The sequence below is a fragment of the Carcharodon carcharias genome, chromosome 1 (genome assembly GCF_017639515.1).
Source record: "Carcharodon carcharias isolate sCarCar2 chromosome 1, sCarCar2.pri, whole genome shotgun sequence".
NCBI lineage: Eukaryota > Metazoa > Chordata > Chondrichthyes > Lamniformes > Lamnidae > Carcharodon > Carcharodon carcharias.
In genome coordinates, this window is record NC_054467.1 from 150,504,502 (window position 1) to 150,530,223 (window position 25,722).

The 25,722-nt window shown below is 45.4% G+C and overlaps 1 protein-coding gene across 1 annotated transcript in view; it reads left to right on the forward strand.

Annotated features, from left to right (window-relative positions):
• Nucleotides 1-21,675, forward strand: part of spata18 (spermatogenesis associated 18) — a 122,814-nt gene extending 101,139 nt beyond the window's left edge. Inside the window, exons 14-19 of the mRNA XM_041183070.1 lie at nt 10,563-10,787; nt 11,424-11,573; nt 13,052-13,169; nt 17,861-17,971; nt 20,543-20,623; nt 21,522-21,675. Coding sequence (XP_041039004.1) covers nt 10,563-10,787; nt 11,424-11,573; nt 13,052-13,169; nt 17,861-17,971; nt 20,543-20,623; nt 21,522-21,675 — 839 coding nt within the window. The remainder of the gene's footprint in view (nt 1-10,562; nt 10,788-11,423; nt 11,574-13,051; nt 13,170-17,860; nt 17,972-20,542; nt 20,624-21,521) is intronic.
• Nucleotides 21,676-25,722: the final 4,047 nt, after the last annotated feature.

Genomic DNA, 25,722 nt, shown 5'->3' on the forward strand with positions numbered 1-25,722 from the left:
TAGAAATAGGAATGGGGTGAAATATAAGCTGGTTTAAGGTGTGTGTGTGGGGAAGGGGGGGTGGTGGGTTGGGTGGGGGGAGAGAAGTGGAGGGGGGGTGTGGTTGTAGGGACAAGCAAGCAGTGATAGAAGCAGATCATCAAAAGATGTCACAGACAACAGAACAAAAGAACACATAGGTGTTGAAGTTGGTGATATATATCTAAACGAATGGGCTAATTAAGAATGGATGGTAGGGCACCATTCTTAATTAGCACATTCGTTTAGATATATATCACCAACTTCAACACCTATGTGTTCTTTTGTTCTGTTGTCTGTGACATCTTTTGATGATCTGCTTCTAACACTGCTTGCTTGTCCCTACAACCACACCCCCCCTCCACTCCATGTAAAATTAAAGCACATGGGATTGGGGATAGTGCACTGAGATGGATAGAAAACTGGTTGGCAGACAGGAAACAAAGAGCAGGAATAAACGGGTCTTTTTCCGAATGGTAGTCAGTCACTAGTGGGGTACTGCAGGGATCGATGCTGGGACCCCAGCTATTCACAATATATATTAATGTTTTAGATGAGGGAGCTAAATGTAATATCTCCAAATTTGCAGATGACACAAAGCTGGGTGGGAGGGTGAGCTGTAAGGAGGATGCAGAGATGTTTCAGGGTGATTTGGACAAGCTGAGTGAGTGGGCAAATGCATGACAGATGCAATATAATGTGGATAAATGTGAGGTTATCCACTTTGGTAGCAAAAACAGGAAGGTAGATTCTTGTCTGAATGGCTGTAAATTGAGAGAGGAATGTGCAACAAAACCTGGGTGTCCTTGTATACCAATCGCTGAAGGTAAGTGTGCAGGTGCAGCAGGCAGTAAAGAAGGCAAATGGTATGTTGGCCTTCATAGCCAGAGGATTCGAGTACAGGAACACGGATGGCTTGCTGCAATTATACAGGGCCTCGGTGAGACCACACTTGGAATATTGTGTGCAGTTTTGGTCTCCTTATCCTCAGATAAGGATGTTTTTGCTATAGAGGGATTGCAGCAAAGGTTAACCAGACTGATTCCTGGGATGGCAGGACTGACATGTGAGGAGAGATTGAGTCGATTAGGATTATATTTGCAGGAGTTCATAAGAATGAGGGGGGATCTAATAGAAACCTATAAAATTCTAACAGGACTAGACAGGGTAGATGCAGGAAGGATGTTCCCGATGGTGGGGGAGTCCAGAATCAGGGGTCACAGTCTGAGGATACGGGGTAGACCATTTAAGACTGAGATGAGGAGAAACTTCTTCACCCAGAGAGTGGTAAGACGGGAATTCACTACCACAGAAAACAGTTGGGGCCAAAACATTGTTTCATTTCAAGAAGGAGTTAGATATAGCTCTTGGGGCAAAAGGATTCAAAGGATATGGGAAGAAAGCGGGAGCAGGCTATTGAGTTGGATGATCAGCCATAATCATAATGAATGGCAGAGCAGGCTCGAAGGGCTGAATGGCCTACTCCTGCTCCTATTTTCTAGGTTTCTATGTTACCATGTCTGCTTCTACTGACATTTTGTTAGATTCTCCTCATCCTTAATGAGCATTCTATAACAGTGTTTACTAAGTATTCTAACCTTGCTCTGCGACTCTGAGCATTTGTCACCCACCCTCTTTGTCCCTAATAGGACCCACTCCAGCTCCTACTTCCCGCTTGTGGTGCTGAAACCTGGGAATGAACCAGGGGCCTTTAGATTGAGCTGAAATCGAGATCCATCTGTCTAAAATATATATCACTCTGGGTTCTTACTTAATTACAACCGATACATTGTAAACAAGTGTGAAAAGAGCATTGCAGGTTTAAGCACATTTCTGGGAGACGGTTTACACTTTTTTCTTCTCTCAATTCTACAGCAGGATTAAATGAATAAAGCTAGCTGTTAAATATATAATAATAAACAATTTATCTTCAAAATGTTTTTGAAAAAACACTTCAGGAGCCAACTATTGTAACAATTATTAATTATATGCCACAAATTGCATTATTACCATATATTGTTCATTTTGTACCTGATTTAAATTAGAAACTGTAATACTTTAATGAGTTCCAGGCAGTACTATGTAATTCTTTTTTTCCTCAGCAGCTGGATTAACTTCTGTAAATTAAAGGTTATAGCAGCTAAGTTCACCCACTTAAGTAACTTATAAGATTTACTAGCAAAACAGAGAGCCTAACCTAGATAAATTAACACACTATTCTTTTTTCTGCTTTTCCAGGACACTGAAGGAATCGAAGTTCAAGAATTAACAGATTGATGGACTTCTGGTCTGTCTTGGGGTGCTTTCAGGAGTGTAATCAACATAAGTAAATTAATGTGAATAATCTGCATGTTCTCATCTTCTGAGAAAGGAATACAATCTCCTTTTGTTTGTGTGTGTGGCTTAATTGTTATGAGTTATTAAATACATCCCTTGTACAGTATCATAAGCCTTACCTTATGGGTTATATTTATTTAACAAGACCTATGGGTGCATATTGAGGTGCCAGGGCAAGCAATAGGGCAGTTAAGTGTATGGAATATTTGGCTTGGCATTGAATATGAAAACAAAGAAGTTATGTTAAATCTTTACAAATCTCTGGTTAGACCTCAGTGAGAGTTTTGTGTGCAGCACAGTTGTGTACTGTTTCTTCTCGCAAATAGGTCAGTAGCCACAATATTTCACACAATAATTGTGTGAAAAAAATCTCCTAATTTCCTCTCTAGTTCTGTTATCAAAAGGGTTGTTAAGGGCTGCAACATACTACCTAAAGGGTGGTGGGATCAGATTCCATAGGAGCTTTCAAAAGGTAATTGGACATATATTTGAAGAGACCTAATTTGAAGGGCTCTGTGGAAAAAGCAGGAATGTGGGACAACATGGAACAGCTCTTTGAAATGGCATGGCACAATGGGCCAAATGGCCACCTTCTGTGCCGTAAGATTCTAAGACAATATGTGGGCAATGCATTCCTGACTTTGTGGTTGCTGTGATCACAATTTACATTTAATAGGCATGGAAGGAATTCAGCTGAAAGAATAAAGCATAAACAAGTTAATCTCCCCAAAATTGTAGGAATAACAGAATGTTCTTTCAAAATCCTGAGCTTTTTTTTTGAAGTCTTAAGCACTGCAAACCAAGCACAATACTGAACTGAAAGCAAAATATTGCAGGTGCTGGAAATCTGAAATAAAAACAGAAAATCCTGGAAGCTCAGCAGGTCTCGCAGCATCGGCAGAGAGAAGGTACCAATAATGTTTCAATGCAAACATCCTTCATTAGAACTGCTGAAAGAACTAGTTTTAATGAAAGGTCATTGAAATGAAATGTTAACCCAACCTTCCTGTCTGCACATAGACTTCATGACCTGCCGAGTATTACCAACAAGATGAAGCAGGTTTTTGTACTATTTAAACCAGGGCTGTCAGTGTCCGATTATGGTGCTGAATGTAATTCGCAGGTAAAATAGATTTCAGTCAAACATGAAACTGAAATGCTTTTAAATCATTCAAAATTTTAGTCATGCTAATTTTGGTTGCATAATGGCTCTATAAAGAATGCAAATGCTATTTCAGTTTTTAAAAAAATTACAACTATCTTACATGATAATCTGCAGTTAAAAAGGCATTAACTGACATAACTATCAGTGACCCAACAGGATCAGAAAGGGGAAGTAGGAACACTTTCATATGGTTCTGCAATAGGAAAATGTCTTAATTTGCTAAGCTATTTGGTCCTGCAGCAGGATTATAATTCAGTAGAATTTACCAGATTGTTCTGTTGTTAACTTTGGTCAATGGAATGGAATGAAAAGCATAGTTAAACCTAATCCACAGGAAAGCTTCAACTATTTTCTAATAATTTCTATATAACATTCCATTCTGCATTTCTCTCCTCAAATTCCTTCATTTTACTTCAAACTTCAAGCCTTTTCCTATTATTTTAATGTCATAATCCCATTTCATAATATTTACCAGCTTTTGCTGTTCTCCCCTGATTTCTATTGGTCTGTTTAAAAGGTATTATTCTAGTACTGTATAATTTTACCACAAAGACGTAAGCAATGCAATAATATCATGGTGTAAGCAGTATTGAGAAAACAGCCAGGTATTTAAAATACAGAGTTGTCTACAATACTTTGACCCTTAAGCTGTGATAAACATGTGTGTGTGTGTGTGTGTGTGTGTTTGTGTATACACGTATGGCATTGGTACATTCACTTTTTTAAACTTCTATAACCTTTATCCTGCACGTAAGCACTTTCTGTTGTGATTGTAGGAGATCAAAGTAATCTATCAATAGCCAAATGGAATTCCTACCATAGCCTGGGGACTGATTAATGTAGTCAAAAGTTGAAAGCACAGCCACTGTTTTTCTTTAATTATTCACTCTTTCATTTTTTTATGTATAATTTAAGGCACAAACAAAGTGGAATTGGATGATGCCTTGTCCTTTCCCCTGTGAGATCTGGGTTCAAATCCAACTCCAGCAGATAGGACAACAACCTCCAATTTTGGCCGAATGGATTCCTTGTCAAAAATGAGTTTGAAATCAGTTACTTTGGAGTCAGCCCAAGTCATGGAATTGGCAACTTCACATAGAACTACAGAAAAACTGATGAAGAAAATAGAAAGAATGTTACTGTTGCAGCAGGGGTACTCTGCTAAAATTAGTGCTGAGGCACAATGGCTGGGTTAGAATAAAAGGAGCTTTACTCTGCAGCTGGATATGCTTATATCTTGAGCTGTGCTTAATGCTGACAGAGTGCCTGAAATGAGAAAGTGTTTCATTTCCCTACATTAATCTCCATTACCTTGACGAGCATAAAATTCACCAAAGCATTTGAAAGGAAAAGGGGCATTATGAGAACTAAAATTTACCATTTTATAGGAAGCAACATGTATTGTAATTTTGTTGTTTATCCCAACACAGCGTCTGGTTTAAGAATACCTCCCTGGTGAACACGCAACCTGCACTTGTTACTCTCTTGCAGTCACTCCCTTAAGGATCCAGCAGCCAAAGTTTTTGAAAGAACAGCAGTATTTAGCAGTTGATAGTAATTATGTCATCCTACAGATTGGTTGCAAGAAGGCACACAAAAGGCCTGGAGAACATTCTGTCAGTCTACACTGACGATCCCTGGCTTAGAAACATTGCACCTGCCAAAGGTGGCAGCTTAGTAGCAATGATTATGAAATGAAAAATGCATATGCTCTTAATTTTCATTTCTACCTGCTGTTTTCAAAGAGAAGCATTGCTCTTTGTCCCCTGAAGGGAGGGGAGGAGATAATTTTATGAACCTGGAGTACATTGTTGGCACTTGAATCCCCCAAATTATTCTCTAGGCATTAGCCACAGTGATTCAACAAGTTCCCTTACATATTTTATAATTAGCAGGGTCCTTAACCAGATGCAGATCTAGATTATATTCAAATGGTTTTAATATTAACATTCAAGAATTTTGCGCTATATTTAAAAGTAAAAAGAAAGAATTGCTTTAAACTATAGTATTGTGTCCAGTGTTTTGGCTAATGCTTGAAAATAATGCTAAATATTTTTTCATGGTGTGTGCTTTCTTTTTTCCAAAACATTTTTATACTTTAGAAACTTATGTATCAAATACTTTTCTATGATGAATCAATATGATCATATGTCTTGATTTTATTGTATGCATTGTAACCAATGAAGTAAAGCTATATCAATATTCTGTTGACTATTATGTGATAAGTCATGTAACGTGTTTGGAAGAATACAAATAAATGCCCCTCAACTGCAGATCTTCATGTGTTGTTTGGAAATGAGGGTTTTGGATGCAAGTTAGTTACCATGATTAATGCTGAGGTGCTGAAGATCTGGCCTGTTCAACTTCCCCATGCCAAATGCACAATAATACATCTTGGAGGAAGCTGTGGTGCACAGAGGCCGTGCACTTATCATGCATTAGACATGAATAGTGAGCATTGTTCTCCACAATGTGCCTCAACAGAACTTATTGATATTTGTCACCTGCATAGGAGACTCCCTTAAGTGGGAGTGAAAAGTGGACCTTTGATCATTTTACAGGTGTAAAGGGGCATGATGAGACCCATTTTTACAGACCAATGTTTTGTGCCCCAAAGACACTTGGGGATTGGTGGAGGGGGTGTAGGAAGGGCAGGGGGGGAGCGACATCAGGCCTGAGAGTAGATTGATCAATTCTTAAGCGGCCTGGGCAACCACCTAGAGCATCGGATAAACACTTTATTTAGGAAGACTCAGGAAACTTGGGCTGCCCTGAATGGAGGACATTGGGCTTGGTCCACTCGGCGGTTCCAGCCATGGATTTAGGCACAGCTAGTGACTGCCACCAAAAGTTTAAGTTTTAAAAACTCCATATGGAGTGATGAGGAACAGGAGCGCCCCCTCCAATGTCCTTTTCCCTCCTTGCACTCTCCTCCTTCATCTCCTCTTCCTCCTCCAACTTCCCAGTCTTCCTCCACTGTCCTATCTCTCTCCCTCAACTGGCCCCCTCTTCTTCCACTGTCCTACCCCAGCAGGTATCCGAGGGTCGCCACTGGTGGCCTGAGTTTTACTTCTTCAATCAGGTGAGCTGTTTGTAAATGGACAACAGCGCCTGCAGCTCACTGCAATGATTCAGGCTAGGCCTAAGGACTTTCTAGTGACCCTCTGGCTTCTGTCTTCAGTCGCAGGGATCGCTTGCCACTCTTAATTAGTGCCTGAAAACCTGTCCAACCAAACTTCTAGATTGTTGTATCTTCTCTCATAAAGGTTTACCCTTCTATCAGATTTTGCCTGTTGCTGTTTCTTAGAAATGTTTTTATTGCCCCTTTTGCTTTATTGCTATTTGTGGAGATGGGGCGTTATTTGGAACATGTTAAGGCTGTACTGTAGTGTATGCCCATTCCTTAAGGAACCTGTCTTTGTGTGTTACTTTGATGGAAGCAATGGGGCAGATCTAGGTATTCCAGTTGATGTTCATGCTAAAATCAGCAAAGATGTGGCATCCACTGGAAAGTTGAGCCATCAGCGAATACAATTTGCACATCTTTCAACAAGGAAGGTTGTATTAAGTGCCAAATTAAATGGTGAATTTTACAATTGCCCCTTTGAAATGGTTTGTAACAATGATGATAGTTTGAGGCTCTCTGCAATCTATTCAGTTACTGGTTATATTTCACCCAATTTATTTTTAAAAAGTGAATTGCCACTTGAATTCAAGACATGGAATACTCAATTAACAAGCTGCAAAGCTAGTTGTTAAATGGACGTATATCTACTTATTGCATAATAAATCAGATGCAGCGTTGGCTAAAAATCACACAAAAAAAATCACCAGTCTAAACAGATCTGCATGTCTTTTCTGTTTCCTGCTTTTATTGGCAGTGACAAAGGACGATTATCGGATATCTAACATCAGAGTGGGGAAAGATAGATATAGATAGACTTTGGAAAATATTTCAATTCATTTAAACAATTGTATATGTCAAAATATTAAAGTATAATATTCATTCTGACTGAAATGAATGATAGTCATCCCAGTCTATTTAAAAAAAGAAAGTAAGGAACATACCAGGCATATGCGAGCTACATATTCTTACTAGATGCCAGTAGCTTAAAATTGTAGAGCGTTGATTGTTTTTTGGGATAAGGATTTGAGATATTTACATGAGAAATGAGAAAATGCAATAATTTCAGCTCAGCCCAAACAGAATTGTAAACTAAGGATAGCATTCAAACATATCGAACTGCAGCTGCTCACTCTTATTGTGTAGAATGCCTTACTCCTTCATATGTATGAATGTTATATTCTTTGAGACTGAAGGAATATCTCATTCTCTGTCATTGTAGACAGTTCCTGATTTCAGGTAGAATGTTTCATGATGCGAGGATCCTTCAGTTCCTCTCCTGAACTTAGGGAACAAGCTCTATCCTCTCTCAACAGTCAGTTGGAAAGAGCAGAACATCGATATTCCTGTAACCCCTGCCCCCTTTAAACACCACCCCCCACTCCACCCACCCTAGGAGTAGGTCACCCAGAGGTCCTTGAAAATGTGCGGCACCTGCCACCATTAACACGAGTCTGACATATCCCCCAGCCTGGCAGTAGATTGCACCCAGAATCAGTGGCAGACACACAGGAGTGGAACACCAGACCCAGGTGTTTTGGCGTTTAAATTCTGAGATGTTTCTGTTAAGTCAGAAACAAAAGATTGCAGATGGTGAAAACCTAAAACTAAAAGAACCTTTGTGACCTGTATTCCTGTACTACACCAGATGATGTTGGAAATGCTCAGCAGCTCAGGCAAATTCTGTGACAAGAGATACTTAATGGGCAGAATTTTCCTGCGTTGGGCCCAAATGGGGATCCTGAGCCCCGGGCCAGCATCACAATCTTCCAGGAGGCGGCCTCCTGAAATAAAAACAGGGGGCTGGATTTTCCCTTCACCGGGTGGGCCCAGGAGCAGCCACAAAACGGACCGTCGCCCGTGATTGGGCCCCAACTGCGATTTCATGCTGGCGGGCCAATTAAGGCCCAGCCAGCATGAAACGAGGCTCCGCACTGGCTGGGAAGAGCCGAGCAGGGGTCTGTTGGCCGCTGGGTCCAATGGCGACTCGGCGGCCAGTTTAAAAGCAGCTCACGCAGCCCCTGGAAGGCTGCCACAGAGGACGTTCCCTGAGCCGGTAGTATGGACCCAAATGCAGCTGGACATGGCAGGTGGGAAACATAGAAAATAGGAGCAGGAGAATCAAACTTGGGGAGAGAGACTGCAAGGTTCTTGAGCAAATTGATATAGGGAGTGACAAGGTATTGGAGGTGTTGGCAGGCTTAAAAGTGGACAAAACTTTAGGTCCGGATGATTTGTTTCCCAGACTGCTGAGGGAGGCAAGGGAGGGAATCGCATTGGCTCTGACCCAAATTTTTAATTCCTCTCTGGCCACGGGGGAGGTGCCAGAGGATTGGAGAACAGCTAATGTGATTCGGCTATTTAAGAAGGTTTGTAGAGAGAAGCCAGGGAACTACAGGCCAGTGAATCTCATGTCAGTGGTAGGGAAACTATTGGAGAAAATTCTGAAGGAGAGAATCTATATCCATTGGAGAGGCAAGGTTTGATCAGGGATAGTCAGCATAGCTTTGTCAGAGGGAGGTCTTGCCTAACAAATTTGATTGATTTTTTTGAGGAGGTGACCAGGTGTGTAGATAAGAGTAGTGCAGTTGATGTAGTTTATATGGATTTCAGCAAAGCCTTTGACAAGGTCCCACATGGGTGATTTATAAAGAAGGCAAAAGCACATGGGATACAGGGTAATTTGATAAGGTGGATTCAAAATTGGCTTAGTTGTAGGAGGCAGACTGTGATGACAAGGATGATTTAGTGACTGGAAGCCAGTGTCCAGTGGCATACCATAGGGATCTGTGCTGGGTCCCCTATTATTTGTCATTTATATAAACAACATAGATGACTATATAGAGGGTAGGATTAGTAAGTTTGTGGATGACACAAAGATTGGCTGGGTGGTTAACAGTGAGGTTGAGTACCTTGGGCTACAGGAAGATATAGATGGGATGGTCAAATGAGCAGTTGGAATTTAACCCTGAGAAATGAGGTGATACATTTTGGAAGGAGTAATTTGACAAGGAAGTATTCAATGAACGGCATGGCACTAGGACTTTCTGAGGAACGAAGGAACCTTGGCATATGTGTCCATAGATCTCTGATGGCAGAGGGGCATGTCAGTGGGGTGGTGAAAAAGGCATGTGGGACACTTGCCTTTATCAATCGAGGCATAGATTACAAAAGTAGGGAGGTCATGTATAGAACCTTGGTGAGGCCACAGCTGGAATACTGTGTGCAGTTCTGGTCGCCGCATTATAGGAAGGATGTGATTGCACTGGAGGGGGTGTAGAGGAGATTCACCAGGATGTTGCTTGGGATGAAACATTTAAGTTATGAAGAGAGGTTGGATAGACTTGGGTTGTTTTAGTTGGAGCAGAGAAGACTGAGGGGCGACCTGATCTTGGTGTACAAGATTATGAGGGGCATGGACAGGGTGGATAGGGAGCAGCTGCTCCCCTTAGTTGAAGGTCAGTCACAAGGGAACATAAGTTCAAGGTGAGGGGCAGGAGGGTTAGGGGGGCATGTGAGGCAAAACCTTTTTACCTAGAGGGTGGTGACGGTCTGGAATGCACTACATGGGAGGGTGATGGAGGCGGGTTGTCTCACGTCCTTTAAAAAGTACCTAGATGAGCACTTGGCATATAACATTAAAGGCTATGGGCCAAGTGCTGGTAAATGGGATTAGGTAGGTAGGTCAGGTGTTTCTCACATGTTTGTGCAGACTTGATGGGCGGAAGGACCTCTTCTGCTCTGTGATTCTGTAATAACATAACATTCAAGGAGTTGGCCATTTGGCCCTTCAAGCCTGCTCCACCATTCATTATGATCATGACTGATCATCCAACTCAATAACTTGCTCTCACTTTCTCCCCATATCCTTGATCCCTTTTGCCCCAAGAGCTATATCTAACTCCTTCTTGAAAACAGGTTGGGTGGGCATTTGGCCCTCCCACCGCTTCTCTGATGAGTGCCTCGCTGTCCTCCTGGAGGAGGTGGGAGCTAGGAGGGACACCTTTGTCCCCAAGGATGGGAGGAGGAGGCCACCAAACCTCACCAAGAGGTCATGGGAGGAGGTGGCAATACTGATCTGCAGCTGTGATGTGGTGCGGTGCTCCTTGGTGCGTTACCGGTTCAATGACTTGCGCACAGGAAGTGTGAGCACCGTGTTGCCATAGGTTAGTTTGCAAATGTGTTAAGGTCTGGCCGTCTCTCCGTGCGCCTCAGGGGTGCTAGAGTCTGAGTGCCAAGTGTCAATCACACTGGAGCTGTCCAAGGGGGTGAGCCCTGGCTGCTTGGACTGAGTGCCCTCTGGCTTGACTACAACTTGGATGTGCCCTGCCAGATGCTCCTCAGCTGGGATTGGCCAGACTGCAATTGTGCTGCAGGTACAGAGAGGACTAATCAATGTTCCTCTGTCGCTTCAGGAGAAGACGGCCCACAACAATATAGAAAGGTTGCAAAGGTCCTGCTAGCCTCATAATCCCCATGAAGTATGAGCAAGATGCCCTGGAGCTTTAGAGCCGGCATGCCCCATTTGCAACTAGGTGTGGAGAGGCAGGGGTGCCAGACAAAGGTAAGAGTGCAGTGCACAGAGGTGAGACTTTCAGATGTTGCAACCATTCTAGTGCAGTCTCTTCATTAATGAGAGCCTCGAACCTGGATTCCCCATTGATCATTGGAAGACGAGGGCACCATGATGCAGATCTCCATGGTCTCATCAGAGTGCCTGGTATGCACAATGACAGTGTGATGGCTTTAACTAATGACATGTCCTTGACTCACTTTTAGGTTCGCCAGGAGGCGTTTGCGCTCCGGACCCCGAAGGGCTGCCCCTGACACTGGAGGACCACTGGGCATCATTTACACCTGCGTCACACCTCTCTGAAGCAGGCACCAGCGCAGATACAAGCATCTCGGTGGGCATCAGAGCGGCGGCTAGTATCTTGGTGCACGTTGATGAGGGCACTTCACAATCGCTTGAGAAGCAAGTGGAGGCAGAGAGTGGCCAGGGTGCTGGCAGTCAGAAGGCTGGTGGGGACCAGGGCAATGCTCAGTCAAAGGCTGATGATGAGCCCCTGGAGTCATCCATTAGGCAGCAGATGCTGGATGTCTAACAAGATGTACGGGAGGATCTGGCAGAGATCCATAAGGGTATGCATGCCATGGTCTCCAGGATGGTAGAGTCCATACAGAGCATGAGCACTGTGTTGATCACCAAGGCCGAGCGTGCTGCCTCCTCCGTTGAGAGTGGCAAATCTCATAGAGTGGCAGCTTCAGGGACAGAATGAAGGGTTCATGGGGTTGCGCTCGGACCTGTAAGCCCTCACACAGGCACTGACCTCTGGTGCTCAATGTGGGAGATGGATGAGGCACCCACTATTCCAACTTGGCGCCCATCCATCAATGGCGAGCAGGGATGTCCAAGCAACCTGACGTTGGTGCACAAGCTGCTGGTTGTCTCTGCGGGCTCCTCTCAGGGTGCTCTGAATGACGGCAGCAGCTCCTCTGCCCCCCTGCCAGTGATCATGGCATCTGATTAGGCTGCAGTGACTGGGGAGATAGCAGCTATGGCAGTATCTCCCAGGCGGGGCCAGCGCGGGCTCCACTGGCCAAAGGACATCAAGGCCAACAAGACAGCAGAGTGAGCAGGCTGTCTCCAATGCTGGTGCCAATGAGGAGGGAGCATCTAGATGTAGCACTCGCAAACGTAAGTTAAAGGCACTATGAACATAAGAGGGACTGGTCAAGGGTGATTTTATGTTAATTTTTGTTTGTTTACTGGTCTGATGTTGAATAGCAGAAACTTTTATGTAAATATTATTGAACTGTCAGAATGACATAAATTATGTTTTTATCGTCATGGCCTGAGTATGTGTCACCTTTTTATTCCATTGGTGCGGGGAATGTCAGTATGTAATGCTGGACATAGGTGGCTCTGAACTTTATTGCACAGGCACTGAGTGTTCTGTGTTCAAATGAAAGGGTCCTTTCAGATATCTGGGATAGAGGTGGCAGCCCTGGCATGCGGTTGAAGCTGATCTTCAGTAGCCTAGCTGAAGGAGCATTGGATCAAGGCATCCCTGCCTCCCTGCAGGTTACCGAAGTCTGACTCCTTGCCCTCAGAATTCTCCTCACTGTGCCCCTCTTTGGACCCACTACTGGATTCATCCTCTGTGGCCTGTGCAGTTGCATCAAGATCCTTTTCCTCCAGTGGGTCCCCTCTTGCCAGTGCCAGATAGTCGAGAGCGTAGCATGCAACAACTATCAGCAACACCCACTCTGGGGGGTATTGCAGTGCACCCCCTGAATGGTCCAGGCATCAGAAGTGTATCTTGAGAATATCTATAGTCCTCTCTACCACTGCCCTTGTGGAGGCATGACTCCTATTGTAACGCTTCTCTGCCTCTGTTCTTGAGTGGTGAAGAGGCGTGTCATGCACTGCCGCTTCACGGGAAAGCCCTCGTCACCCAGGAGCCATCCATCCAGTCGGGCTGGAGCACTGAAGAACTTTGGCACCCAAGAGTGTCTCAGGATGTATGCATCATGGGAGCTGCCTGGGTATCTGGCACAGACTTGCAGAATCTGCATCTTGTGATGACACACTTTCTGAACACTGATGGAGTGGAATCCCTTCCTGTTGATGAAGGCACCCAGCTGACTGCTGGCGCCTTGATGGCCACCTTCCAAACCCACAATCACTACCATCTAGAAGGACAAGGGCAGCAGATAGATGGGAATACCACCACCCAGAGGTTCCCCTCCAAGTTACCATCCTGACTTGGAAATATATCATTGTTCCTTCGCTGTTGCTGGATTAAACTCCTGGAATTCCCTTTCTAACAGCACTGTGGGTGTACCTACAGCACATGACTGCAGTGGTTCAAGAAGGCAGCTCACCACCACCTTCTCAAGGGCAACTAGGGATGGGCAATAAATGCTGACCCAGCCAGCGAAGCCCACATCACGCGAATGAATAAAAAATGTGTGCAGTCAATTGCACCCTGGATGCAGGGGAACCCAGCAATCACTGCAAAGCCTCTGGCTCACTCAGCCTGGCTGGCCTCATCATTACGGTAAAGAATAAAGGTCAGTACCCGCCTAAATAGAGCTTCTGTCACCAGCTTAACAAGACTGTGAACAGCTGATTTGGTGAATCCACACAAATCACCCACTGACCGCTGGAAAGAGTCGGAGGCATAGAAGTTGAGGGCCACTGTGACCTTCAGAGCCACTGGCATGGGGTGTCCACCCACACAGTCAGAGCTGATCTCAGGGCCAATCATCTGATAAGTAGAGGTCACTGTATTTCTTGAGAGGCAGAGCCTCCTTTGCCATTGCACCTCAGATATATTGAGGTAGTTCCATCACCGCCTGTAAACCCTGGCAGCAGGATAGTGGTGTCTTCTCGGCCCCTTGCGCCTTGGATTCCCTGCTGGCCCTGCGCCCCTTGTGCTTGCGCCTCTCCTTTTGCAGGTCCTCCCCTGGAAGCTGCATTGGGACACCTGGCTTCCTCTCCCTTCTGCCCCTCTCTTCCTCAGGAGGAAGTGCCTCCACCGGAGACCACAATCCCCATTACCAGGGTAATGGAAGACTGTTTGATATCTGCAAGGGTTCACATGGCCTAAATCCTCCGGGGGCCTGGCAGACTGCAATGAGTCCTGAAATGAAGCCTGGAAATGCAAAGCATGAAGCCCTGAATGAAGGTGAAACTGCCAAGTACCAATAAGCAACCAGCAGCAATCTATCTCCAAAACTTCTCACTACTCACACTGGCAATGCTGCTGACCCTTTTTACCCTGCTTTGGATGAGGCTTGTGAAAATGTTGGCTGGCTGCCTGCCCATTTTGCCCGTGCAACAAGAAAATCACATGGGCAGGGAAAAATCTCAGTCAATTGGACTGTTAGGGGCGTTAAGTGGCCACTTAATTAATGGAGGCCGCTGCACCGGCTCCCATGCACACTCACCGAGTGAAATATCGGGTGAGTGTGTAATGACGTTGGAACGCTCGCCCGACGTCATCGCGCACTATTTTACTCCTGGTTGGGCATGTGCCTGCCCGTGGGATGAAAAATTCTGCTCAGAAAGTGCTAGAAAAAACTCAGCAGGTCTGGCAACATTTATGGAAAGGGAAACAGAGTTAACATTTCCGGACTCTCCTCGGAACTGGCTGCCTCTGAGCTTACTGTCCTGTCCATGCTGCCGACCCAATCTCGGGCTCGCAGTTCTACGGCCTCGGCAGCCCCACCAGGAGAGGTTGGCGCTACTGAAGCGGGTCGGGGTCTGAGAAGCCTTCTCAGCATGGGGCTGACCTCGCAGGCCTGCATGTCGTTAATTAAATAGTCAGGATATAGACAGGTAGGTGAATTGAGATGGTGAGGAAACCCCTCTGATAGATTGGTCTTGGCCACGATTGTGGCCTTTCATGAACGTAGCTCCCTCTTTGCAACATGGCTGGTCCGACTCCAAAGGATCCTGGGCCTGCTGCAGAGAGGCCGCCTGCATTGAGCTGGTGGCCATGTTATGAGTTTGCCACTGGGAAAATGTTGACGAGGCCACAAAATCACCTCTAATTGGGTCATTGGCTATACAAATTAACTGCCTGCCTCCATGGAGAGGGCAGCCTCTCCAGCCGGTTTTCCAGCCCTGCCCGGGAAAGTTCTGATGCAGCGGGAATGCATTGGGGAGCCATCCCGATGCGGCGACCCCCCCACCATTTTCTTGGCGCTCCCACCCCCCGCAACTCCAAACCTGCCGGGAAAATTCAGCCCAAAGTTCCAAGACCTTTCATCGGAACAGGAGAAGTAACGCAGGTTTTAAGCTGGTACAGGGGCAAGGAGAAGGGGGTAAAAGCAAAATACTGCAGATGCTGGAAATCTGAAATAAAAACAGAAAATGCTGGAAAAACTCAGGTCTGGCAGCATCTGTGGGGAGAGAAACAGAGTTAACGTTTTGAGTCTGTATGACTTCTTCAGAGTTTCCAGATCTGCTGAGTTTTTCAAGGAAAGTGGGGGGGGGTGTGGGTGGGGAAAGGACAAAAGGGAATTTATGTGGTAGTGTGGAAGGCAGGAAAGATTCACAGAATCAGCACAGAAGGAGGCCATTCAGCCCTGAACAAGAACAACTCAGCTAGTTTCACTCCCCCCCCACCCAGTCCCTCTAGCCCTGCAATTTTATCTCTTCAGGTACTTATCCAATTTCTTTTTGAAAGCCCTGATTGACCCTGCCTCCACCACACTGCCCGGCGGCGCATTCCAGATCCTAACTACTTCCTGTGTAAAAATGTTTTTCCTCATGTCGCCATTGGTTCTTTGTGATTCACTATAAATCAGAGTCCTTTGGTTTACAACCCTTCCAGCAATGCGGACAATTCCTCTCTATCTACTGTGTCCAGACCCTTCATGATTTTGAACGCCCCCTATCAAATCTGTTTTGTTTCAGGTTTCCAGCATTCGCAGTATTTTGTTTCTGGCTTAATTCTTAAATGTCAAAAGGGATGATGGTGCAAGGCAAAAGAAAATGTTAAAAGTGTTAAACATTAAGTGATTTAAATGGGAAAGCAGAATCATCAATAGCTTCTATTGAAATAAATGGGAGCAGTGGTTATTATCTGGAATTGTTGAACTCAAAATTGAGTCTGGAAGCCTGTAAATCTTGCGGTCGAAAGATGAAATGCTATTTCTCAAGGCTCCGTTGATCTTTGTTGGAACAAAGTTGCAGGTTGAGGACAGAGGTCAGTGCGGGAGTGGGGCATAGAATTAAAATCGCAGACTGCTGGAAAGTCAGGATCACACTTGCGGACTGAAGGATGGTATCCTGCAAAGTGGGGGCACCTGCTTTCTCTGATCCCATCCTTTCTTTTAATTTCATCCATTGCTGTATTTTCTCTGCCTTTTTGATTTCTCACTTCTGACCTTAAATGATCTGTCCACAGCAAAGGCCTCAGATTCATCCCCTCATTTCTTCACCTCAATGAATTACAAGCTTGTCACAAAGCTGAAATCTTTTAGCATCACCTCCAGGTCAGGAGTCCTTTATACCATGGACGCCCAATCTCTCTACAAATCCATCCCCATCAGGATGGTCTGAGAGTTCTCTGTTTCCTCCTTGAACAGAGGCCCAATCAGTCTCCATCCACCATTACCCTCCTCTGCTTGGCTGAACTTGGGTGGAATCTTGTTCTGTCTCTGGTTGTGAGCTTGGAGATGGGAAGGACAGGTACTTAGATAGGATGGTGGCATACCTGCGCCCTGCCACCTTCCTGCCATTGCTCAAATTAAGTTCTGGGTGGGCAGGCCCATGGTAGAACTTCCCACCCCACTGTCAATTGAGGCCCTTAAGGGCCTCATCCCATTGTTGCTGGGATTAACCCAGCTGCAGGTGGGCCTGTCACTATGCAGGCAGCTTGTCACCTCTGAGGGTGGTGGGGGGGCTCTCTTGATCAAAGACATATAGAGCTTAATCTAGGGCCTGGACATTGGGAAGGGTGGGGGCTTCTGAGGAGCAGCCACTTTCCCTTGCTTCCAAACCCCTGCAACCCTCTTCAGTGACCACCACCCCGTGAAACCCAACCCTCCCCTCATCTGCCACCAAATCAGGTGACCTTTGTCCTGGGTCACCTCATAATTCTGGGACTCTGAGGGGTGTTCTACTGGCAGCAGCCATGGCCCCTTACATGGCAGTGCTGAGTGCAAGAGCTACCGGCCTCTCTCGCTAGACAAGACTTCTGTCCCCGGGTCCTGATTCCAGAGGAAGGTCAGCCGCTGGCCTTGCCGCTGCCTGATTGGCATATGGTCCAGCACACCCTCTGGAAAACAGGTCCCTCACTGGCTCTCAGCCTGAGACCTCAACATGATTCCGCCCATATTCTCACATTGAACAACCTCTGCTTCAATTCCGCTATTTCCTCTAAATAAAAGACGTTGCTATGGTTGACTCTTACCTGCCCTCTGAAATGGCCTAGCGAGCCACTCAGTTATATCAAACCCCAACGGAAAAGCCAAATATAAATAAGACCAGACAGACCATCAGGCATCAACCTAGGCTTTGGATATAACAAAGGCGCACTCAAACCTGCACAGTCCACCGCCCTAACACCTGGGGCCTTGCCCCAAAATTGGGAGGGCTGTCCACAAGCTGGTCTGATATAGTCGTAATGAATGAATCATACCTCACAGCCAATGATCCAGACATCCCCACTGCCATCCCTGGTTATGTCTTGTCCCAGTGGCAGGAGTGACCCACCAGAGGTCGAGGTGCAGTACAAGGGACTGACCCAGGGGGTCCTCAAAATTGACTCTGGACCTCATGAAGTCTCATGGCATCTGGTCAAATATGGGTAAGGAAATCTCCTGCTGATTACCACCTACCACCCTCCCTCAACTGATGAATAAGTGCTCCTCCATGTTGAACACCACTTGGAAGAAGCACTGGGGTAGTAAGAGCACAAAATGTACTCTGGGTGAGGAACTTCAATATCCATCACTGAGACGGGCTCAGTAGAACCACTACTGACTGTACTGGCGGAGTTCTGAAGGATACATCTATCATACTGGGCCTGTGGCAGGCAGTGAGAACCAACAGAAGAATAAACTGAATTGAACTCATCCTCACCTATCTACCTGTCATAAATGCATCTGTTCATGACAGCATTGGCAAATCCCATCTTCACACTGAGGATACTGTCTGTCATGCTGTGTGGCATTACCATCGTGCTAAATGGGATAGATTCAGATCAGATCTAGCAGCTCAAAATTGGGCTGTGGGCCATTAGCAGCAGCAGAATTGCATTCAACCACAATCTGTAACTTCATGGCCTGGCATATCCTTCACACTACCATTACTATCAAGCTAAGGGATCGGTCCTGATTCAGTGAGGAGTGCAGGACAGCATGCCAGTAGCAGCATCTGGCATAGCTAAAAATAAGGTGCCAACTTGGTGAAACTATAACACAGGACTATTTGAATTCTGAACCACAGAGGCAGCATTGCTATAAACAGAGCTAAGTGATCCCACATAAGAAAACTCTGCAATCCTGCATCCAGTTGTGAATGGTGGTGGACAATTAAACAACTAATGGGAGGTGGAGGCTCCACAAACATCCCCATCATCAACGATTGGGGAGCACAGCATGCTCAGCAAAGTCAAACCTGAAGCATTTTCAACCATCTTCAGCTAGAGGCACTGAGTGGATCATCTGTTTCAGCCTCCTCCAGAGGTCCCCAGTATCACAGATGTCAAGCCTCAGCCAATTTAACTCATTCCACATGATAACAGGAAAGACAGCGTACTGGACAGAGCAAAGGTTATGGGCCCGATAACATTTGCCCTTGATTTCCCTTGACATCAAGGTAGTATTTGTTGAATGTCAAGGGGAGATGGTTAGGTTCGCTTTTGCTGGGGATGGTCATGGCCTGGCACTTGTGTAGTATGAATGGTGCTTGCCACTTAGCAGCCCAAGCCTGAATGTTGCCCAGGTCTTGCATGTGTGGCATCAAGGAACCCTAATAAAATTAAAGTCAATGGGAATGGAGTGAGGTGAGGGGTGGGGGGATCTCTCCACTGGCTGGAATTGTATCTAACACAAAGCAAGATGGTTGTGGTTGTTGGAGTCTAATAATCTCAGGCCCAGGACATTGTTGCAGGAGTCCCTCAGAGTAGTGTCTTCGGCCTAACCACCTTCAGCTGCTTCCACAGTGACCTTTCCTTAATTGGGTTGATTGCTGTTGATTGCAGTGTTTATCTCTGTGCCTACATGGAATCTAACCATACCCTCTCAAAATTCAACAGCATTGCCATCGCTGAGTTCCCCACCATCAAAATCCTCAGGGTTATCATTGACCAGAAACTGAACTGGACCAGCCAGTGGATACAACAACAGGTCAGAGGCTGAGGATTCTGTGGCAAGTAACTCACCACCTGACTCCTCAAAGCCTGTCCAACAACTACAAGGCACAAGTCAGGAAAGTGATGGAATACTCTCCAGTTGACTGGATGAATGAAACTCCAACAACACTCAACAAGCACAACACCATTCAGGACAAAGCTGCCCATTTGATTGGTATCCCATCCACGTCCTTAAACATTCACTCCTTCCACCACCAACGCACAATGACAGCAGTGTGTACCATCTACAAGATGCACTGCAGAAATTCGCAAAGGCTCCTTCGACAGCACATTTCAAACCCATGATCTCTACCACCCATAAGGACAAGTGCAGCAAACACACAGGAACACCACCACCTGCAAGTCACACACTATCCTGACTTGGAACTATATCGCTGTTCCTTCACTGTTGCTGGGTCAAAATCCTGGAATTCCTTTCCTAACAGCACTGGAGGGAATACCTACATCACATGGACTTCAGCGGTTCCAGACGGTGGTTCAACACCACCTTCTCAAGGGCAAATAGGGTGAGGTAAGATGGTTGTACTTCTGTCAATTTAGTATTCGCTGCTCACAATGTAGTTTCCTCTGCGCTGGGGAGATCAAACACAGATTAAGTGATTGCCTTGCTCCTTTCAGTCTGTAAGCGTGACACTAAGCTTTCTGTTGCTTGTCATTTTAATTCTCTGCTCGTCTCCCACTCTGACCTAAGCAGCTCTAATGAAGCTGAATGGAAGCTCGAGGAACAACACATCATTTTTTGATTAGGCTCTTTAGACTTGCAGACTCAACATTGAATCCAACAATACAGATCAGAACTTCTGCTCCCATTTTGCAGACAGTTGTTGGTGATGATTCTGCTTGTGTCCCATAACCATCCCCTTTCGCCTTACACCATCATTCCTTTTGTCATTTAATCTCTCCTGTCCTTTCCCCATGACAGACCTTCCCTGTTGTTCTTTCCCTCCCTCCAAAATCATTCCTGTTTCAGTAAAACTTCTTACACCTCTTAACTTTTCTCAGTTCTGACAAAACGTCATCGACACGAAATGTTAACTCACGATTTGAGGACATAAATACCAAGCTTCAAAGAACAATGGAGGGGTAAAGGGTTTTAATTTTTCTCTGGAGCATTAGATATGTGGAATAAGCTATCAGCTGGCAAAATAATTAATGTTGTGCTCATTAACTCCTTCTTAAAAAAAGTGATGGGTAAATCAGGTAAATTGGGACTACAGGTTATTAGCTAAGATACTGAGGATAAGACATTGGGCAGAGTTTTTGTGACTATGTGTGGTGGTGGGCAGGTTTGGTAGTGCCTACCCTGCTGTTCAAAATGGCAGTTACTCACGCCCGATTCTGCACTTAGACATCATTAATAATGCACAGGTGAGTATCGGACTGAATCATAGTTAAATATGATTCAATTTTTAAATGACACCCGAGCACACACATCTCACTTTCTTCAGCCCACCTGTCTTCAGGACATGCATAGAGATGTCATCGAGCCAGAAGGAGACAGCTGCAAACCTCAAGAAGAAGGCAGCATCCCTCTTCGCCCACCACACCCTCAAGGCCCTGATCAGACGAGTGCGGGTGCACAGAGATGCCCTGTATCCCAGGGATGGATCTAGGAAGCACACCAGCCTCCCTTCTCTGGCATGGGAGGCCATCACAGGGGGTGTCAGAGTGGCTGGCAGCCACACTAGAAATACCATCCAGTGTAGAAAGAGGATCTCACATGCTCCACCAGGGTAAGTTATCCTTCAGCTCCCTCCAATATCAAACTCTCATCATGGCATCAATGGCTACTCTCTTCAGGAATCTCAAACAATTATAAGCAGGGAACACATATCACCATCAATTGTCTCATGGAAACTTTCACATCACCACCATCACATCCATCATGTTGCTCACACTCCATCCTCAGCTCTTTCTGGGGAGGGCTCACCATACAAAGAGGACATACATTTTTCCCAACCTATGCTCCATCCCATCTCAGCACGTGCCTTTCTTCTGTCTGCATCCAGGGCAAACTTGCTCACAACAGGCGGGAAATATTACAGACCAGGAGAGGAATGGCTAACATCACTGCCCTCACGCAATTTGAGGAGGACGTTGCTGAGATCGCGACCACCACAGTCACCTTGGTCTAGCAGGTCTTGGCGGATTTGCGCTCAGCCCTAGACTCCATGGCAGGCACCATCAAGATATAGGCGACAAGGCACCTTGACCTTCCTCTAAGTGCACCATCTCCTGCAGGAGCCATGTCAGGGCCCTTGGGCACCCACAGGGAGGATGAATGTCAGCTGGATACCCCGGGGGCCTCCTCTCAGGACACACCATACATGTCGAGCCGCTCCAATTTCCCTCTGCCTGTGACCCCCCCATTCACTCCAGCTGCTCAGGCCGAGGAGGATGCATCTGCCCCTGAGCAGGAGACTCTTATCAGGCTGGGTCTCTCCAGGCCTCCAGACGCCAGAGGACGTCTGCTAAGGTCATCACAGATATCAGTATGTAGCAGTCAGTCACCTTCTGCCTTCTTCGTGCATGAGCCCAACCAAACCCTGATAAATTTAGCAGTGTATCAAAGGCATCCATTAATCCGTGTGGGCTGTCACTAAGATAAATTTGTTATTGCTATGTGTGTCTTAATGTTTGTCGAATGGACGAACTTAATGATCCAATGTGTTTTCTATAATGGTGGCGCCTAAAACTGCACATAGTGCTCTAGCTATGACCTACCTATTGCGGTGTACAAAATTATCGTTAGGTTCTTTACCCTTGTACTCTATTCCCCTATTTATAAAACACAAATTGCAATTGATCTTTTTTGTCTTTATCTACCTGCCCGTATGCCTTTAGCAAATTATGTTTTGAACAGCAAACTGTCGTCCATCCAAACTCTTTCATTTTCATTTCATTTCCATTGAGCATCACCCCATTGTTCCTTTCCCTAACCACCATCTCAGGCTGAACTGGACTGTTTGTGATCTTGATGTCAAATCAATCCCTTAGATGCTTCTGACTCAATTTCCTCTCCATCACAAAGGCAGCCTACTTCCAGCTCAGTAACATTATAAGCTCGGTCCTACCTCAGTCCATCTGATGCTGAAACTCTAATCTATGCCTTTGTTACCTCCAGATGTGACTTTTCCAATGCCCTTCTGGCTGGCCTCCCAAATTATATCCCCTGCATTTTAAACTCATCCAAAACTCTTCCTGCCATATCCTAACTCACACCGACTCCTGCTCACCTATGACCCAAGCCTTTGCTGCCTACATGTGCTCCCAGTGCCTCAGATGCCTGCAGTTTAAACTTCTCATCTTTGTGTTTAAATCCTTTCATGGACTCACCCTTTAAAATCTCGGTAACCTTCTCTAAACCTATAACATTGCTTCCCAAACTCCCCATTCCTCTGACTCTGGATTTTAATGCGTTCGATTCTACCTTTGCCCCACCACTGGTGGCTACTCTTTCAATGGTCTAATACCCATGTTCTAGAATTCACTCCCTAAAATGCTCCATTTCTCTATCTTATTCTCTTCTTTAATATCCTGAAAATCCAATCCTCAGCCTTCCTAATACCTCCTTCTTCAGCTTGGTGTTAATTTTTTTTCTGATATAAACTTTTGTAACGTGGCATGGGATGTTTTCTTGAGCACAGTCTCCAGTGCCTGCAGTATGTAGGTACAGGAGGAGACAGTACATTTGGGAATGATGAGACTGATCAACAGAACGAGGGACCAACATAGCACCTTGCAACCTTTTGTGTTCTTGCTTTTTACAACTTTACAGCTCTTTCTTTGCATTTCATATACACTGATATCTCAGCAGGAGACACAGCCAAAGTATAATGTGCAGTAGAAGCCTTGCCACTCATTTTAGACCATAAGACATAGGAGCAGAAATTAGGCCATTCGGCCCATCAAGTCTGCTCCGCCATTCAATCATGGCTGATAAGTTTCTCAACCCCATTCTCCCGCCTTCTCCCCCTAACCTTTGATCCCCTTACCAATCAAGAACCTATCTATCTCGGTCTTAAATACACTCAATGACCTGGCCTCCATAGCCTTCTGTGGCAATGAATTCCATAGATTCACCACTCTCTGGCTAAAGAAGTTTCTCCTCATCTCTGTTCTAAAAGGTCTTCCCTTTACTCTGAGGCTGTGGCCTCAGTCCTAGTCCTAGTCCTAGTCTCTCCTACTAATGGAAACAGCTTCCCCACGTCCACCCAACCAGGCCTTTCAGTATTCTGTAAGTTTCAATCATATCCCCCCTCATCCTTCTAAACTCCATCGAGTATAGACCCAGAGTCCTCAAACATTCCTCATATGTTCCTCATATTTTCCATAGGTTTCAGATTGGACACATGGCAGTAATCAGTAACTTCCATTTTGGGTGCAGCATTGATAAAATCACATTTATTCACCATAATTAGCTGCCCAGAGAAGGTGGAAATTTCTTGACTTAAGTGCATTGTTGAACTAATTGAGATTGTATTCTAATATCATAACCATTACACTAACCATAAGCTGTGGACCATTTCTTCATTGTGGTGCATATTTCCAGGGAATGGTGATGATGGGTGGAATTTAATGCCCTCCCCCGTGGCAAGTTTGGCAGCGGTGGGGGGGGGCATTTACTCGGACAGTGGGCCACCATCTTCATGCCTCCAGCCAAATTAAGCCTGTGCAATTAATGCCCACTTAAGGGCCTCATGTTGTCGCCACTGTTATTATTACCCCAGCAGCAGGCAGAGGAGTCACCATGCGGGAAGCATGACAAGCAAACCGGTGAGGAACTGCTTGTAGGTTCTCAGGGAGGACCCTCATTCAAAGGCACTTAGTGCCTGATCGAGGGACCCAGCATTGGGAAGGGGGGAAAACCTGTAGAAAGTCAATCCCTACACTTGTTGCTAACCCTCCTCCCCTCCCCTCCTCTCAGTCCCCTCCTGTGCAACCCCCACCCTGCCACCACTCACCTGTGGCCTGGAATCCAGTGACAATACTAGGAGTCAGGTAGGTCAGTTCTTGGCAGGCAGGACTTTCATCCCTTGATCCTGGGGAAGACCTGCCACCGTCCAGTTGTGTCTAAGTGGTACTTAATTCAGTGGGCCATCCCTAAAAGAGGCGATGTGGGGCTCTCATCAGCTGCTGACCCCCATCACTTCCATTAAATACCGATGTGTAGGAGATCTGTGCAAAGGGCTGAGGTCCCATTGTACGAAGGACTTCTTAACTGATCTTGAAGAATATTCTTGCCAACTACTATTGACCAGTAGCATCTTCAGATTCTTCAGTGTCTTCCATGTCCTCCCCTGAGTAACCCAAGGGTCCTCTTCCTCCAGTAGGCACATGTTTATTCCACCTTGCTCAGTACAGTTGTATGGCATTCAGCAAACCACAAAGATGTGTGACACTTTGGCTGGGCTATACTGGAGAACTTTCTGTACATTGGAATGATTGCTTTGATATTCCTAAAGTGTGATTGATGATGGCTTTGAAAGACAAACATAACTTTTATGATACTTTTATTAATTGTAAGTCAATGCACTCAAAAGGTGATTGATTAGTTATTTGAATAATCTTGAGTAATATTAATGACTTGAGGGCAACAATGCAATTAAAATAAAACTAGGGATGTCTTTGTTTATGCAGAAAATATTTAGAATTAAGAAATGCTTTTTAATTCTAGGTGGCACTTTGTGGTTTACCAGTTCATCGCTGTAATTTCCACAGATCAAGTTTCCTAATACACCACTGTGAGGGAGCTGTGTGTGGCAGGGTGGGAGGTTTTTTTTTGAAAAATATACTTTATTCATAAAATATCTGGAAGAACATTCCAAACCATTTCAAAATCACCATCACAGAAGTACAATCAGATTCAACTTTTACAGATGGATCACAAGGTGCATCAATACAATCAATGAATATTACAATCATTTCAATATGGTCAATGCAGACAATCAGACAATGGTATTGGAGTTATCATCAGACATCATGTTGCACTCTGAGGTGCTTCAATACAATTATAATACAATTAGTATTCACTGCATACATTCATTTTGAGCTGTACAGCCCGAGGGGCTCTCAACAGTTCCCAGCCCCTCGGTGCACTGTGGCAGAAAGGTCATAGACAGCGAGCCTTCCCCATTGCGCCTTTGCAAAGGCTGCCCCAAGCTTTAGTACGTCCCTCAGCA